The sequence below is a fragment of the Pelobates fuscus genome, chromosome 8 (assembly GCF_036172605.1).
Source record: "Pelobates fuscus isolate aPelFus1 chromosome 8, aPelFus1.pri, whole genome shotgun sequence".
Lineage (NCBI taxonomy): Eukaryota > Metazoa > Chordata > Amphibia > Anura > Pelobatidae > Pelobates > Pelobates fuscus.
In genome coordinates this window covers 3637874-3652452 of record NC_086324.1, presented here as the reverse complement: position 1 = coordinate 3652452, position 14579 = coordinate 3637874, and the positions used below count along the sequence as shown (strand labels likewise).

At 42.6% G+C, this 14579-nt stretch overlaps 1 protein-coding gene across 5 annotated transcripts in view; it reads right to left on the bottom strand.

Annotated features, from left to right (window-relative positions):
- Positions 1-14579, bottom strand: part of CFAP221 (cilia and flagella associated protein 221) — a 128165-nt gene that overhangs the window by 99219 nt on the left and 14367 nt on the right. For 4 of the 5 annotated variants that reach the window (XR_010085185.1, XM_063429150.1, XM_063429152.1 and 1 more), the window contains exons 5-7: positions 14122-14217; positions 12504-12604; positions 7478-7581 (exon numbers count right to left, since the gene is read on the bottom strand). Coding sequence is in view for 4 of the 5 variants with exons in the window: in XM_063429150.1 (XP_063285220.1) it covers positions 7478-7581; positions 12504-12604; positions 14122-14217 (301 nt within the window). In the remaining variant the exon portion in view is untranslated. The remainder of the gene's footprint in view (positions 1-7477; positions 7582-12503; positions 12605-14121; positions 14218-14579) is intronic. The other variant, XM_063429153.1, reaches the window with a different exon arrangement.

Here is a 14579-nt window from a genome sequence, read left to right as displayed (position 1 = left end):
TCTGGTCTAGTACTTCCCTTCACTGTTACGGAGCATACGATCTATATTCATTGGTTATTACAATCTAAATTCTGAAAGAAGGAGAAAAACCAAGATCACTGCATAGAGCAGAGAAAGCCTGATATATTATCCATATTGTTATCCATGTATCCCAGTCTTCTATTTGCTTATATCTATTTCCTAAATTCACCCCTTTCCATTCTTGCTTGCCATATAACTTGTTTTATTAGTTCATTGGTGTATGGAATTATCCCTGTTTTCCAATTTTGTGCTAAAAGCAATTTAGCTGACGTAATTCTGTGTAATATTAGTAATAATAAACAAAGCCTCTGACAAAGGTGCATATATACTGCACCGAAACGCGCGTCAGGTTCTTTCCTATGGGTTTAATTTTAACTTGCACACACCTCACTGCACTGTGCGATACCTGTTTTTGTTATGATTTAAGTTTTTCTTTTCAATTTTTTCTTCTATGCCTATTTAGTAGGTTTAACAGGGAGAGAGGCTTTCTCTACTTTACTTTATCTGTCCTACTTTTGATTATTAGCGCTGCTGATCCTCTAGACCAGGCATAGGCAACCTACAGCACTCCAGATGTTTTGGACTACACCTCCCATGATGCTTTGCCAGCATTAAGGTTGTAAGAGCATTGTGGGAGATGAAGTCCACAACATCTGGAATGCCGAAGGTTGCCTACCCCTGCTCTAGACAGTAACCTTTCACCCTTTAGCATTTTTACCGGTGCTCAGGAATTACGGGGAGATCTACTAACACCCTATGCATTAAAAGGCCAGGCCAGGAAATACTTGGGTGTTTAGCAATTTATCTCCTCACTTACTTAGGCATGGGAGTTTGTTATGATTTATGATTTACATTTTTTCTTCTATGCCTATCTAGTAAGTCTCACAAGGAGAGAGGCTTTCTTTATTTTATTTTATCCGTCTGTCTACGTTTGACTATTAGGGCTGCCAATCTTTTAGACTGTGACCTTCCTCAGTTTGGCACTTTTTCTGGTGCTTAGTTACTAAGTGGAGATTTACTAACACTCTATGCATTAAAGGGCCAGGACTAATAAAGCCTATATGAATATTGCAGACTTAGGTGTTTAGTAACCTTATCTCCTCACTTACTTAGGCATGGGAGTAGCCTTATAAGGCTACTTTGGTACTTATTATTATTATTTGGAGTCACTATTTATTTCTGTGTTGATACTTGGTATTTCAGATATTTCGTGGTCTCCTTCTGGTTACATTGTTCCATACCACTGGGTGCTTTGGTGCCTACGTCTTTATCTCCAGTCAGCATCAGCTTTGTTTCTGTTGCTAGTATCTAGGGTTAAGCCCTTGGGCATTGCTGGAATGCCCTCCAGGTGCATGGGATCAGTGTGGAGGTGGTGTTTATTCCTTTTTACACCCATTTTCACACCGATCCCATTTCTTTCTATTTTTTCTATGTATAATATTAACATTGATGTTCTTTTTGTCATATTTGGCCAGTGCGTGTTTAATAAGACCACTACAGGCTTAAGAGGTCATTTTCTTTCCGTTATTTGATAGATTATCTTAATTACTTCTTTCCAAAATTTGTTTACGAGCGTGCACTGCCACCAGATGTGGATCACATTTCCAGCATTTGTCTGATAACTCTGGGAAGATTCTCTTGAAGCGTTTCAGTGTTAGGTACCATCTATTTGATAGTTTAAATTGGGTTTCTGTAAAGTTTAAGCAGTGAATATTTTTATTTAGTTTGTTTAAAGAGTTTATCCATTCTTCTTCTATATGTACTATATGTACTTGTAGTTCTTTTTCCCATTCATTATTTCTGAGTCCTTTGTCGTTTGTAAATTTATCCCACCATCTCGTTAACTCTGGGATTTAGTTAGTGCCTCTCTAATAAATTATTTATTTACCTCTACAACCCAAAATAATGAGAATAGATTTCCAACCCCATTTTTTTTTCCATTTTATACCATATTTCTTGAGTTGCCACCTTGCTTTGTGTGAGCATTATATAAAAAAGTCTACTAGCCTGATAACATTGCAAAACGTCTGGACACCCCAAGCCTCCGTCCTCCTTTAATCTGGCCAAAACTTTCATTTTAACTCTTGGTTTCCTACCCCTCCCCCTTCCCCAATAAATTTAACAAAGAAGGAGTGTAGTAGGGACAGCCACTTTTCTGGTAAGTTAATAGGAATCATTCTCCACAAGTACAGCCATTTTGGCAAAATATATACTTTTAGGATGTTAATCCTGCCCAACCATGAAAAGCCCATGCCTTTCCAGTCCCTAAAGTTTGTATTAGTTTTTTTTAGTAGGGGTAGGAAATTGGCTTCTATTAAATCTTTTAGGTTTGAAGTTATAGTGATACCCAAATATTTTAGCCTGTCGCTGTTTTTGGGGAGCCCATAACTTGTACGAGAAATGTAATTATCCTTTTGTTCATATTTTTAGCTATAAATGTTGATTTCTCTAAGTTTATTTTGTATCCTGAGACTTTAGAATAGTTGTTTATGTCCTTCAGTAGTTCTGGGACCGAGATGTTTGGTTATTCTAATGTTAGTAAGATATCAGCTGCGTAAATAATAATTTGGTCTGTGCTAGCAAATTCGATTTTTTTGTTTTGTCTTATTAAAATCGCTAAGGGTTCTAACACCATTATATACAGTAAAGGGGAAAGAGGGCACCCTTGTCTAGTCCCATTTTTGATACGGAAGTTTTGTGATGGTGAATCCTGAGCCTGTTACCTTAGCTGATGGAGAGCTGTAGAGAGCGGATACGGCTTGTGAAACTGATCCAGTGATTCCAAACTGGTTTAAAGTAGCGAACATGAAACCACATCCAACCCTGTCAAATGCAGATTATTAGTATGTTATGGTGACAAACTCCCCTGTCCACGTGAGTTTGCCACGAGCTCCTGGAGGAGTCTGCTTGCCAGCCTCCTGCCTACAGAATATGGGCCCTGTAATATGCACTGTAAAAGTCTCCGGTCGTGTATTTGGACTATATGGTTCGGAAACCGAACAGCTGCACGAACCGGAGACCACTCGGGAGCTTGTTAAGCCTAATTGCTACTTTGTAGTAATTTCCACCACAGTGTTCTAAGTGCTCGTCTGGGTGAACGCAATCTTGTTTGGTCGTTGAGTTCCTGGAACTGAAAATGGACACAGAAACTCCTGAACACCGCTGGACTTCCAGCATCCCCTGCATTCGGTTCTACAACACTTAGGAGGACACTGTTCGGTGGAAACGTTCCCACGAACAAGGGAAACAAGCTCCAGGGTAAGAATATTGACTATGTTCGGTAGTTTGTTCAGTTTTAAACTACCGAACTAGACCAACCGCTAGTCCTGATCTTATGGAACTATTTTGGGCAGAAGCCTCGTGTACGGTCGGTCAAATTAAGACTTCCAGGAAATTCCCGAACCCCTAAACCGATCTGGGTGATTTTTGGATATGTTGGTCACCCAGATCAGGGCTATCAGGGGATGTAATTTTCAATGTAATGTAAGGTACTTTTGGGGTGTTAGTGAAATGTGTGTTTTTTTGTACAGTTTTATGTGGGTGTATCATGGGCATGCTTGTCTGTGTTCAGAAATGTATAAAAGCAGGACATCTGGCCAGATTAAAGGTAGTCTAGCTTGTACTTGTCAGGGTGTCGGTTCGATGCCCGGGACCCAGACACTGTCCGGGCGGCGGTGCAGGACCGGGACCCAGTATGCCTGATGTTCAGAGTAGGAGTCACAGTGTGGAGGTGGATTAGCAGGGTCTGGTGCAGGGTTGAGCACCAGCGTTTGTGCAGCCACATACCAAGACCCTGAATCAGCTTAAGCGGATACCAGGAACTAGGAGCATGGAAATTAGCAGACCTCCCAGGAGCTGAATAGGGAGGCTCTGCAGCAAGATTGTATCCAGTACTAGAAACAAGGCAAGACTAGAGATAGGCACCAAACATGAAAACAAGACAGAACTAGTAGAACCCAGAACCAGAGAAAGATAGTAAGCTAAACCCAGAACATATACACAAGACATGAGGAAAACATGAACATAACATGGGCATGACTGGACAGGACTATACATGGACTGGGTATACAAACTAAAACAAGACAAGATAAGATAGGCAAAACAAGAGGAGAAATAACTAAGTACTACATATGGAAATCATGGGGATTTAGTCACACTATATGATCATACATTGCATAAGCCTGCCAACAACACCAATGTACCCCATATCTGGCAGGTCCTACACTGCCTAAAGTATGCTAAAACAACCACAGATTAAGAACACATATATAGCACTTACCTGCAAGAAAGGGCAGAAGCTTTGAGCAGCTGCCTGCAGGAACTCTGACACATAATGAATGACTGAAAACAAACGGGTGTGTCACCATAACACAAACATTTAAATGAATCCAAGAGACTGGGAAATCCAGGGGTGGATTATAGGAATGAACCCAGAAACCCAGCATAAAGAAAACCAGACATAGAATAGAAAACCAAACAAGAATAGCAAAAAGAGTACTGAATACCAGAAGCCAAGGCCAGATATCTCCACAGAACAGATCAGGACGTGACAGTACTCCCAGAACTATGTGTGGTCTGGTTACTGGAAGGGGAAAGGGCTAATCACTAATCACTGTTCCAGTGTGGAGGATTCAACGGGGAAAGTCCTTGTGCCTGGGGGTGTCTAGAGCGAGTTCCCCATTCGGCTCCAGGAGGTAGTGGTTCCAGGATCCCAGTCAAGCCACGGCGACTGTGGGCAGAAGTGCTGCGGTTTGCCCCCCTTTTCCAGCTAGGGAGCGGTCCCTGGCGGAGGTACCCAGCCAGTGGTACAGGGAGCTCCGTCACAGTTATGTTTCATGGTGTATTTTGTTGCTTATTCTATCGGATTATTATTATGTTATATTTCATGGTGTATTTTGTTGCTTATTCTATCGGATTATTATTATGTTATGTTTCATGGTGTATTTTGTTGCTTATTCTATCGAATTATTATTATGTTATGTTTCATGGTGTATTTTGTTGCTTATTCTATCGAATTATTATTATGTTATGGTTCATGGTGTATTTTGTTGCTTATTCTATCGGATTATTATTATGTTATATTTCATGGTGTATTTTGTTGCTTATTCTATCGGATTATTATTATGTTATGTTTCATGGTGTATTTTGTTGCTTATTCTATCGAATTATTATTATTATGTTATGTTTCATGGTGTATTTTGTTGCTTATTCTATCGAATTATTATTATGTTATGTTTCATGGTGTATTTTGTTGCTTATTCTATCGGATTATTATTATGTTATATTTCATGGTGTATTTTGTTGCTTATTCTATCGGATTATTATTATGTTATGTTTCATGGTGTATTTTGTTGCTTATTCTATCGGATTATTATTATGTTATGTTTCATGGTGTATTTTGTTGCTTATTCTATCGGATTATTATTATGTTATGTTTCATGGTGTATTTTGTTGCTTATTCTATCGAATTATTATTATGTTATGTTTCATGGTGTATTTTGTTGCTTATTCTATCGGATTATTATTATTATGTTATGTTTCATGGTGTATTTTGTTGCTTATTCTATCCCATTATTATTATGTTATATTTCATGGTGTATTTTGTTGCTTATTCTATCGGATTATTATTATGTTATGTTTCATGGTGTATTTTGTTGCTTTTTCTATCGGATTATTATTATGTTATGTTTCATGGTGTATTTTGTTGCTTATTCTATCGGATTATTATTATGTTATGTTTCATGGTGTATTTTGTTGCTTTTTCTATCGGATTATTATTATGTTATGTTTCATGGTGTATTTTGTTGCTTATTCTATCGGATTATTATTATGTTATGTTTCATGGTGTATTTTGTTGCTTATTCTATCGGATTATTATTACGTTATGTTTCGTGGTGTATTTTGTTGCTTATTCTATCGGATTATTATTATGTTATGTTTCGTGGTGTATTTTGTTGCTTATTCTTTCGGATTATTATTATGTTATGTTTCATGGTGTATTTTCACTGCACCATACCAAATGAGAGCTTATACAGAACATATTGTGTTATATACAATCTTACATTTATTTCCACAGTTAACCTACTCTTTTTCAAACTGATATCATTTACAATCAGTAACATATCTTTATTAATACAGCTCATGTTTTGGGAGCTCTTTATACAATCATTGATTACACAGCACTGTGGCAGAAATGCCACTACCACGTGTTCTAGGAGGGGCCTGCTTGCCAGCCTTCTGCCAAAAGACTACGGGCCCTTTAAGAACGTATGTGATTTATGTACTTTTGTACTCCAGAAAGAGAGACCAACCGTTAGCCCTGATTCCCTGGAACTGTTTTGGACATAGGACCATGTGCACAGTTGGTCAAAATTATGACTTCCATGGAAATCCCGAACCCCGGAAGCGATCTGGGTGATTTTTGGATATGTTGGCCCCCCAGATCGGGGCTATTAGGGGATATGACTTTTGTGTTGTTTCCATGTGTTTTGAGGGTACTTTAGGGTTCTTGTAAAATATGTTTGCTGTGCCTGGAGATAATTGAGTTTAGTACAGTTCCTGTCTCAATTATCTCCCATGCACAGGGGAGGGATTATCCTATTTTGTGTGGGAGTGTCCTGGACCAGAGAGCCAATGTAATTACAGTGTGTACTTTGTCCCAGTCCCCTCTCAGGTCCAGTGGGGAATGCCCCTGCAATATGTTATGGAAAACCTCTTGCATGGGGACTTGCATAAAAAGCCAGTTGTGGATGCCATTAAACAGTTCAACTTCACCCTCAATACAGAGCCTTGTCTGGTGATTGTAGGGAACAGCCATACCAGCTATACCACTAGCTATTTTAAGAGCTATCCTGCTATACTCTCTGGAGTAGGAGACCCACTGAACCCACTGAAAGCTGGATCCCTGACTTGGGTCCAGGGTGGGTGGAGAACAGCGAGACCCTGTGCTGATGGTGTCTGGTCGAGTACTTGGAAGTTCTCGGAGGTACTAGGGAGCATCGATTGGCGGAGGCACCCAGTCAGGGTGCCAGGCGGTCCGTCACGAGCACTATCTGGAATCTTTAATATTTTTCTGATATAAAAGTCCTTTTTGTTAGGCCTAGAATGTATGAAAACACAACGTGCTCCCATACCGGTCAAACATATATATGGTTATTCCCTAAAAAGAGAATTGCTGGAAATTCTAAGTGAATTTCAAATTTAAGGCCTAAATACTCATACTGAAAACAAAATTGAATTGAAGAAAGCCATTTCGCCCTAAATTTAGAAATTCATTCTCAATTGGCAGTAGTTCTAATTTTGATGAAGAACCGTGTGAAAGAGAGATTTGCAGCATAACTGAAGGAATATTTTGTCCTTTTTAAAACATTTTCTCTCACATTGAACATTTCTTTCAGTCCTCTGGGATTCATTTAGTGTATCTTGTATGAAAGAGTTCTAGTGTGAATGAACATACCGGATTTCGGAGAGACGCTGAATGCTTCTGTAAATTGTGTCCAAACAATGCGGAACTCGAAATCGATGGGGCAGCTGCATCGCAGGGGGATAACGTGTTTCTTGCTGGGTAAAGAGCAAATGAATGTTAATGTAACACTAAGGAAATACACAATGTTCGCTCCTGCAATCTTCCAGGATCTAAACTGCTGTCAAAACGTGCTAATCATTTCATTACTATGTACTAAGGATCTGATGTTTTTTGGTAAACGATTCTGTCTGTGTTTGCAGTGCTTATCACTATAGTTTCAATAGAAAAGTATAATCCAAATAACAGAAGCCAAAAACCAAATAAATCATAATAAAACATGTGTTTAAGTCGCTCTCTCTGGCAGATAGAAACCATTTGCACAAACCTAATTAAAACTAATTATTATTATTATCATCCTTTTTTTTGTATCATGCAGTCATATAGCTCTGTGTGTAAATGGAAAAAGTAAGCTGACAAGAGCTGAACTTCCTGCAATACCCCTCTCTTTTACTGCTCCCAATATCCCTCCCTATACTGCTCCCAATACCCCTCTTACTGCTCCCAACACCCCTCCCTATCCTGCTCTCAATACCCCTCCCTATACTGCTCTCAATACCCCTCCCTATCCTGCTCTCAATACCCCTCCCTATACAGCTCTCAATACCCCTCCCTATCCTGCTCTCAATACCCCTCCCTATCCTGCTCTCAATACCCCTCCCTATACTGCTCCCAATACCCCTCCCTATCCTGCTCTCAATACCCCTCCTTATCCTGCTCTCAATACCCCTCCCTATACTGCTCCCAATACCCCTCCCTATACTGCTCCCAATACCCCTCCCTATACAGCTCTCAATACCCCTCCCTATACAGCTCTCAATACCCCTCCCTATCCTGCTCTCAATACCCCTCCCTATCCTGCTCTCAATACCGCTCCCTATACAGCTCTCAATACCCCTGCCTATCCTGCTCTCAATACCCCTCCCTATCCTGCTCTCAATACCCCTCCCTATACTGCTCCCAATACCCCTCCCTATCCTGCTCTCAATACCCCTCCCTATCCTGCTCTCAATACCCCTCCCTATACTGCTCCCAATACCCCTCCCTATACTGCTCTCAATACCCCTCCCTATCCTGCTCTCAATACCCCTCCCTATCCTGCTCTCAATACCCCTCCCTATCCTGCTCCCAATACCCCTCCCTCTTACTGCTCCCAACACCCCTCCCTATCCTGCTCTCAATACCCCTCCCTATCCTGCTCTCAATACCCCTCCATATCCTGCTCTCAATACCCCTCCCTATCCTGCTCCCAATACCCCTCCCTATACTGCTCCCAATACCCCTCCCTCTTACTGCTCCCAACACCCCTCCCTATCCTGCTCTCAATACCCCTCCCTATCCTGCTCTCAATACCCCTCCCTATCCTGCTCTCAATACCCCTCCGTATACTGCTCCCAATACCCCTCTTACTGCTCCCAACACCCCTCCCTATCCTGCTCTCAATACCCCTCCCTATACTGCTCTCAATACCCCTCCCTATCCTGCTCTCAATACCCCTCCCTATCCTGCTCTCAATACCCCTCCCTATCCTGCTCTCAATACCCCTCCCTATACTGCTCTCAATACCCCTCCCTATCCTGCTCTCAATACCCCTCCCTATACTGCTCTCAATACCCCTCCCTATCCTGCTCTCAATACCCCTCCCTATACTGCTCTCAATACCCCTCCCTATCCTGCTCTCAATACCCCTCCCTCTTACTGCTCCCAATACCCCTCCCTATACTGCTCCCAATACCCCTCCCTCTTACTGCTCCCAAAACCCCTCCCTATACTGCTCTCAATACCCCTCCCTATACTGCTCTCAATACCCCTCCCTATACTGCTCTCAATACCCCTCCCTCTTACTGCTCCCAATACCCCTCCCTATACTGCTCTCAATACCCCTCCCTATACTGCTCCCAATACCCCTCCCTCTTACTGCTCTCAATACCCCTCCCTATACTGCTCCCAATACCCCTCCCTCTTACTGCTCCCAATACCCCTCCCTATACTGCTCTCAATACCCCTCCCTATACTGCTCTCAATACCCCTCCCTATACTGCTCCCAATACCCCTCTTTCTTACTGCTCCCAATACCCCTCCCTATACTGCTCCCAATACTCTTACTTCTCCCTCTTACTTCTCCCAATACCCCTCTGACTGCTCTCAATACCCCTCCCTATACTGCTCCCAATACCCCTACCTCTTACTGCTCCCAATACCCCTCCCTCTTACTGCTCCCAATACCCCTCCCTATATTGCTCCCAATACCCCTCCCTATACTGCTCCCAATACCCCTCCCTCTTACTGCTCCCAATACCCCTCCCTATACTGCTCCCAATACCCCTCCCTCTTACTGCTCCCAAAACCCCTCTCTCTTACTGCTCCCAATACCCCTCCCTATACTGCTCCCAATACTCTTACTTCTCCCTCTTACTTCTCCCAATACCCCTCTGACTGCTCTCAATACCCCTCCCTATACTGCTCCCAATATCCCTACCTCTTACTGCTCCCAATACCCCTCCCTATACTGCTCCCAATACCCCTCCCTCTTACTGCTCCCAATACCCCTCCCTATACTGCTCTCAATACCTCTCCCTATACTGCTCTCAATACCCCTCCCTATACTGCTCTCAATACCCCTCCATATCCTGCTCTCAATACCCCTCCCTATCCTGCTCCCAATACCCCTCCCTATACTGCTCCCAATACCCCTCCCTCTTACTGCTCCCAACACCCCTCCCTATCCTGCTCTCAATACCCCTCCCTATCCTGCTCTCAATACCCCTCCCTATCCTGCTCTCAATACCCCTCCCTATACTGCTCCCAATACCCCTCTTACTGCTCCCAACACCCCTCCCTATCCTGCTCTCAATACCCCTCCCTATACTGCTCTCAATACCCCTCCCTATCCTGCTCTCAATACCCCTCCCTATCCTGCTCTCAATACCCCTCCCTATACTGCTCTCAATACCCCTCCCTATACTGCTCTCAATACCCCTCTCTTTTACTGCTCCCAATATCCCTCCCTATACTGCTCTCAATACCCCTCTTACTGCTCCCAACACCCCTCCCTATCCTGCTCTCAATACCCCTCCCTATACTGCTCTAAATACCCCTCCCTATCCTGCTCTCAATACCCCTCCCTATCCTGCTCTCAATACCCCTCCCTATACTGCTCTCAATACCCCTCCCTATCCTGCTCTCAATACCCCTCCCTATACTGCTCTCAATACCCCTCCCTATCCTGCTCTCAATACCCCTCCCTATACTGCTCTCAATACCCCTCCCTATCCTGCTCTCAATACCCCTCCCTCTTACTGCTCCCAATACCCCTCCCTATACTGCTCCCAATACCCCTCCCTCTTACTGCTCCCAAAACCCCTCCCTATACTGCTCTCAATACCCCTCCCTATACTGCTCTCAATACCCCTCCCTATACTGCTCTCAATACCCCTCCCTCTTACTGCTCCCAATACCCCTCCCTATACTGCTCTCAATACCCCTCCCTATACTGCTCCCAATACCCCTCCCTCTTACTGCTCTCAATACCCCTCCCTATACTGCTCCCAATACCCCTCCCTCTTACTGCTCCCAATACCCCTCCCTATACTGCTCTCAATACCCCTCCCTATACTGCTCTCAATACCCCTCCCTATACTGCTCCCAATACCCCTCTTTCTTACTGCTCCCAATACCCCTCCCTATACTGCTCCCAATACTCTTACTTCTCCCTCTTACTTCTCCCAATACCCCTCTGACTGCTCTCAATACCCCTCCCTATACTGCTCCCAATACCCCTACCTCTTACTGCTCCCAATACCCCTCCCTCTTACTGCTCCCAATACCCCTCCCTATACTGCTCCCAATACCCCTCCCTCTTACTGCTCCCAATACCCCTAACTCTTACTGATCCCAAAACCCCTCTCTCTTACTGCTCCCAATACCCCTCCCTATACTGCTCCCAATACTCTTACTTCTCCCTCTTACTTCTCCCAATACCCCTCTGACTGCTCTCAATACCCCTCCCTATACTGCTCCCAATATCCCTACCTCTTACTGCTCCCAATACCCCTCCCTATACTGCTCCCAATACCCCTCCCTCTTACTGCTCCCAATACCCCTCCCTATACTGCTCCCAATACCCCTAGCCATTTTTGCTCTTAATGCCCCTCGCTGGGCTAATATTGCTCTTGATACCCTCTACTCTGGGATTGTACTGCTCTCAGTGCTATAAACAGGTCTACGGCTGTGACAGATCTAGTTTGAGACATGTTAATAAATGAGGAGAATTGATGCTTTGGACAGATCTGTCCTGTATCAACTTTCATTAGATTCTTTTTTTACTGTAACATTAGCCTTGGCAACATTTTCAGGAAATTCATCCCCACTTTTATAAACAGGCTTTCTGTGTGTATTCTGGATAAAGCAAACATTGTGTTCTGTTTATTGGGGGGATTAATCCGGCATTGCACTTTCACAGTATTTCCCATCACATCTATCACCTCCCATAATCCCATTCATTCTGTCAGAACCTTGGAATGCTTCTTATTACACTGCACAGTCCTGGGGCGCACATGCTTAATCTGAAGGGCTGCAGGTACTTTGGAGACGTTTAACACAAGTAAAATAAACTCTTCACCACAAACGTACTGAGCCTCACTCTGTTTACATTATCTTTCTTCAATGAATGTGAGAAAAACAAAAAGAATGGATATATTATCCTGTGCTATCTCCTGGTGAGGACAGAGGGGAGCGTTTATTTACACAGGAGCTAAAAGCTTTCATTTGTCACTATCTGGCCAAGATTCCATTATATACATCCTGTAGCCCATCAGCCCAGGCAATTAACCTGTGTGTACATTTAAATACCAGTTGTATGTAGGAGATAGAGAGCTCTGTACAATGAAAGCTAGAGGCAGAAAATCAATATTTGTCATTCAATTTGATGCTGTGACAGCTGGGGACATTTTGAAGTCACCTTTGTCCAAGTGGAACACTGGAGAAGTTTATGGTGGATGGAAAATGCACGTCGTTCATGGCAGGGTAACCATGTAGAGGGACCAGCAGTGTCTCATTGTCCTGAAAACACAAAGTTACAGAAAAGTCATTATTGGATATTTTTGTTGGTAACAAGCCTTACACAAGCAAAGAATGTCTCTATTAATTAACATTGAAATATATAGCGCCAACAGATTCCATAGCGCTTTACAATATTATGAGAAGGGGGATGTAACTATAAATGGGACAATTACAAAAAAACTTACAGGAACGATAGGTTGAAGCGGGCAGTGATGCAGGGATAATGGTAATGGCACGGGGGCAGTGATATAGGGGTAATGGAATGGGGGTGATATTTCCAAATGGGATCAACTTGGTACCCTCAGACTTAGCACACATTCATAGTGTGTATGGAACAAAAAGACATACAATAAAGGAAACGAAAAACTTGTAAAAGACCCGGCTAACTTCATACATACAGCTCATCGGGGTCAGAGATAGGAATGGGATATAAAAGACATACAATAAAGGAAACGAAAAGCTTGTAAAAGACCCGGCTAACTTCATACATACAGCTCATCGGGGTCAGAGATAGGAATGGGATATAAAAGACATACAATAAAGGAAACGAAAAGCTTGTAAAAGACCCGGCTAACTTCATACATACAGCTCATCGGGGTCAGAGATAGGAATGGGATATAAAAGACATACAATAAAGGAAACGAAAAGCTTGTAAAAGACCCGGCTAACTTCATACATACAGCTCATCGGGGTCAGAGATAGGAATCGGATATAAAAGACATACAATAAAGGAAACGAAAAGCTTGTAAAAGACCCGGCTAACTTCATACATACAGCTCATCGGGGTCAGAGATAGGAATCGGATATAAAAGACATACAATAAAGGAAACGAAAAGCTTGTAAAAGACCCGGCTAACTTCATACATACAGCTCATCGGGATCAGAGATAGGAATGGGATATAAAAGACATACAATAAAGGAAACGAAAAGCTTGTAAAAGACCCGGCTAACTTCATACATACAGCTCATCGGGATCAGAGATAGGAATGGGATATAAAAGACATACAATAAAGGAAACGAAAAGCTTGTAAAAGACCCGGCTAACTTCATACATACAGCTCATCGGGGTCAGAGATAGGAATGGGATATAAAAGACATACAATAAAGGAAACGAAAAGCTTGTAAAAGACCCGGCTAACTTCATACATACAGCTCATCGGGGTCAGAGATAGGAATGGGATATAAAAGACATACAATAAAGGAAACGAAAAGCTTGTAAAAGACCCGGCTAACTTCATACATACAGCTCATCGGGGTCAGAGATAGGAATGGGATATAAAAGACATACAATAAAGGAAACGAAAAGCTTGTAAAAGACCCGGCTAACTTCATACATACAGCTCATCGGGGTCAGAGATAGGAATGGGATATAAAAGACATTTGTAAAATGGTTTAACGTCCTCCCTGTTTTTATAAACCTATAACTTGTCATCATAGTTCACCACCCATACGTAATCACATTGCTCTGAGTGCCGAGTTGAGGGCAATGAACCATCCTTGTAGCTTACATGTCTTACCTTACAGTGAACACGGACACTGTCATAGTAATATCGCCATTCATCGGGAGAGAAGAAGACATTCACCGTAAATGCCAGTCCTGGAACCAGCTGCTGCTGTAGAAAGAAACAGGATCAACGAAACACGAATGCGGATCAATAAAACATGATTTCGGATCAATAAAACGTGCACAGACTAAGTTAGTCTGGATTTGTAGAAACATCAATATAAATAAAGTGAATATTTATGGAATATTTGGGGAGAGATACATTTATGGACACCGCTGATTACCAGTGATGCCATATTCCGATATCTTTGTCTTGCTTGGCAGCAGCACATGGGTTGTCATGGTATTAGCTTGGGATTTACTAATCTGGAGAGGAAGTCATACTGTACAATAGGTAGCAGGAAATTCTGCAAAAATCAGTTAAATCAATTCAGAAGGGCCATAGCCGGACAGAGACTTCTCAACACGGGG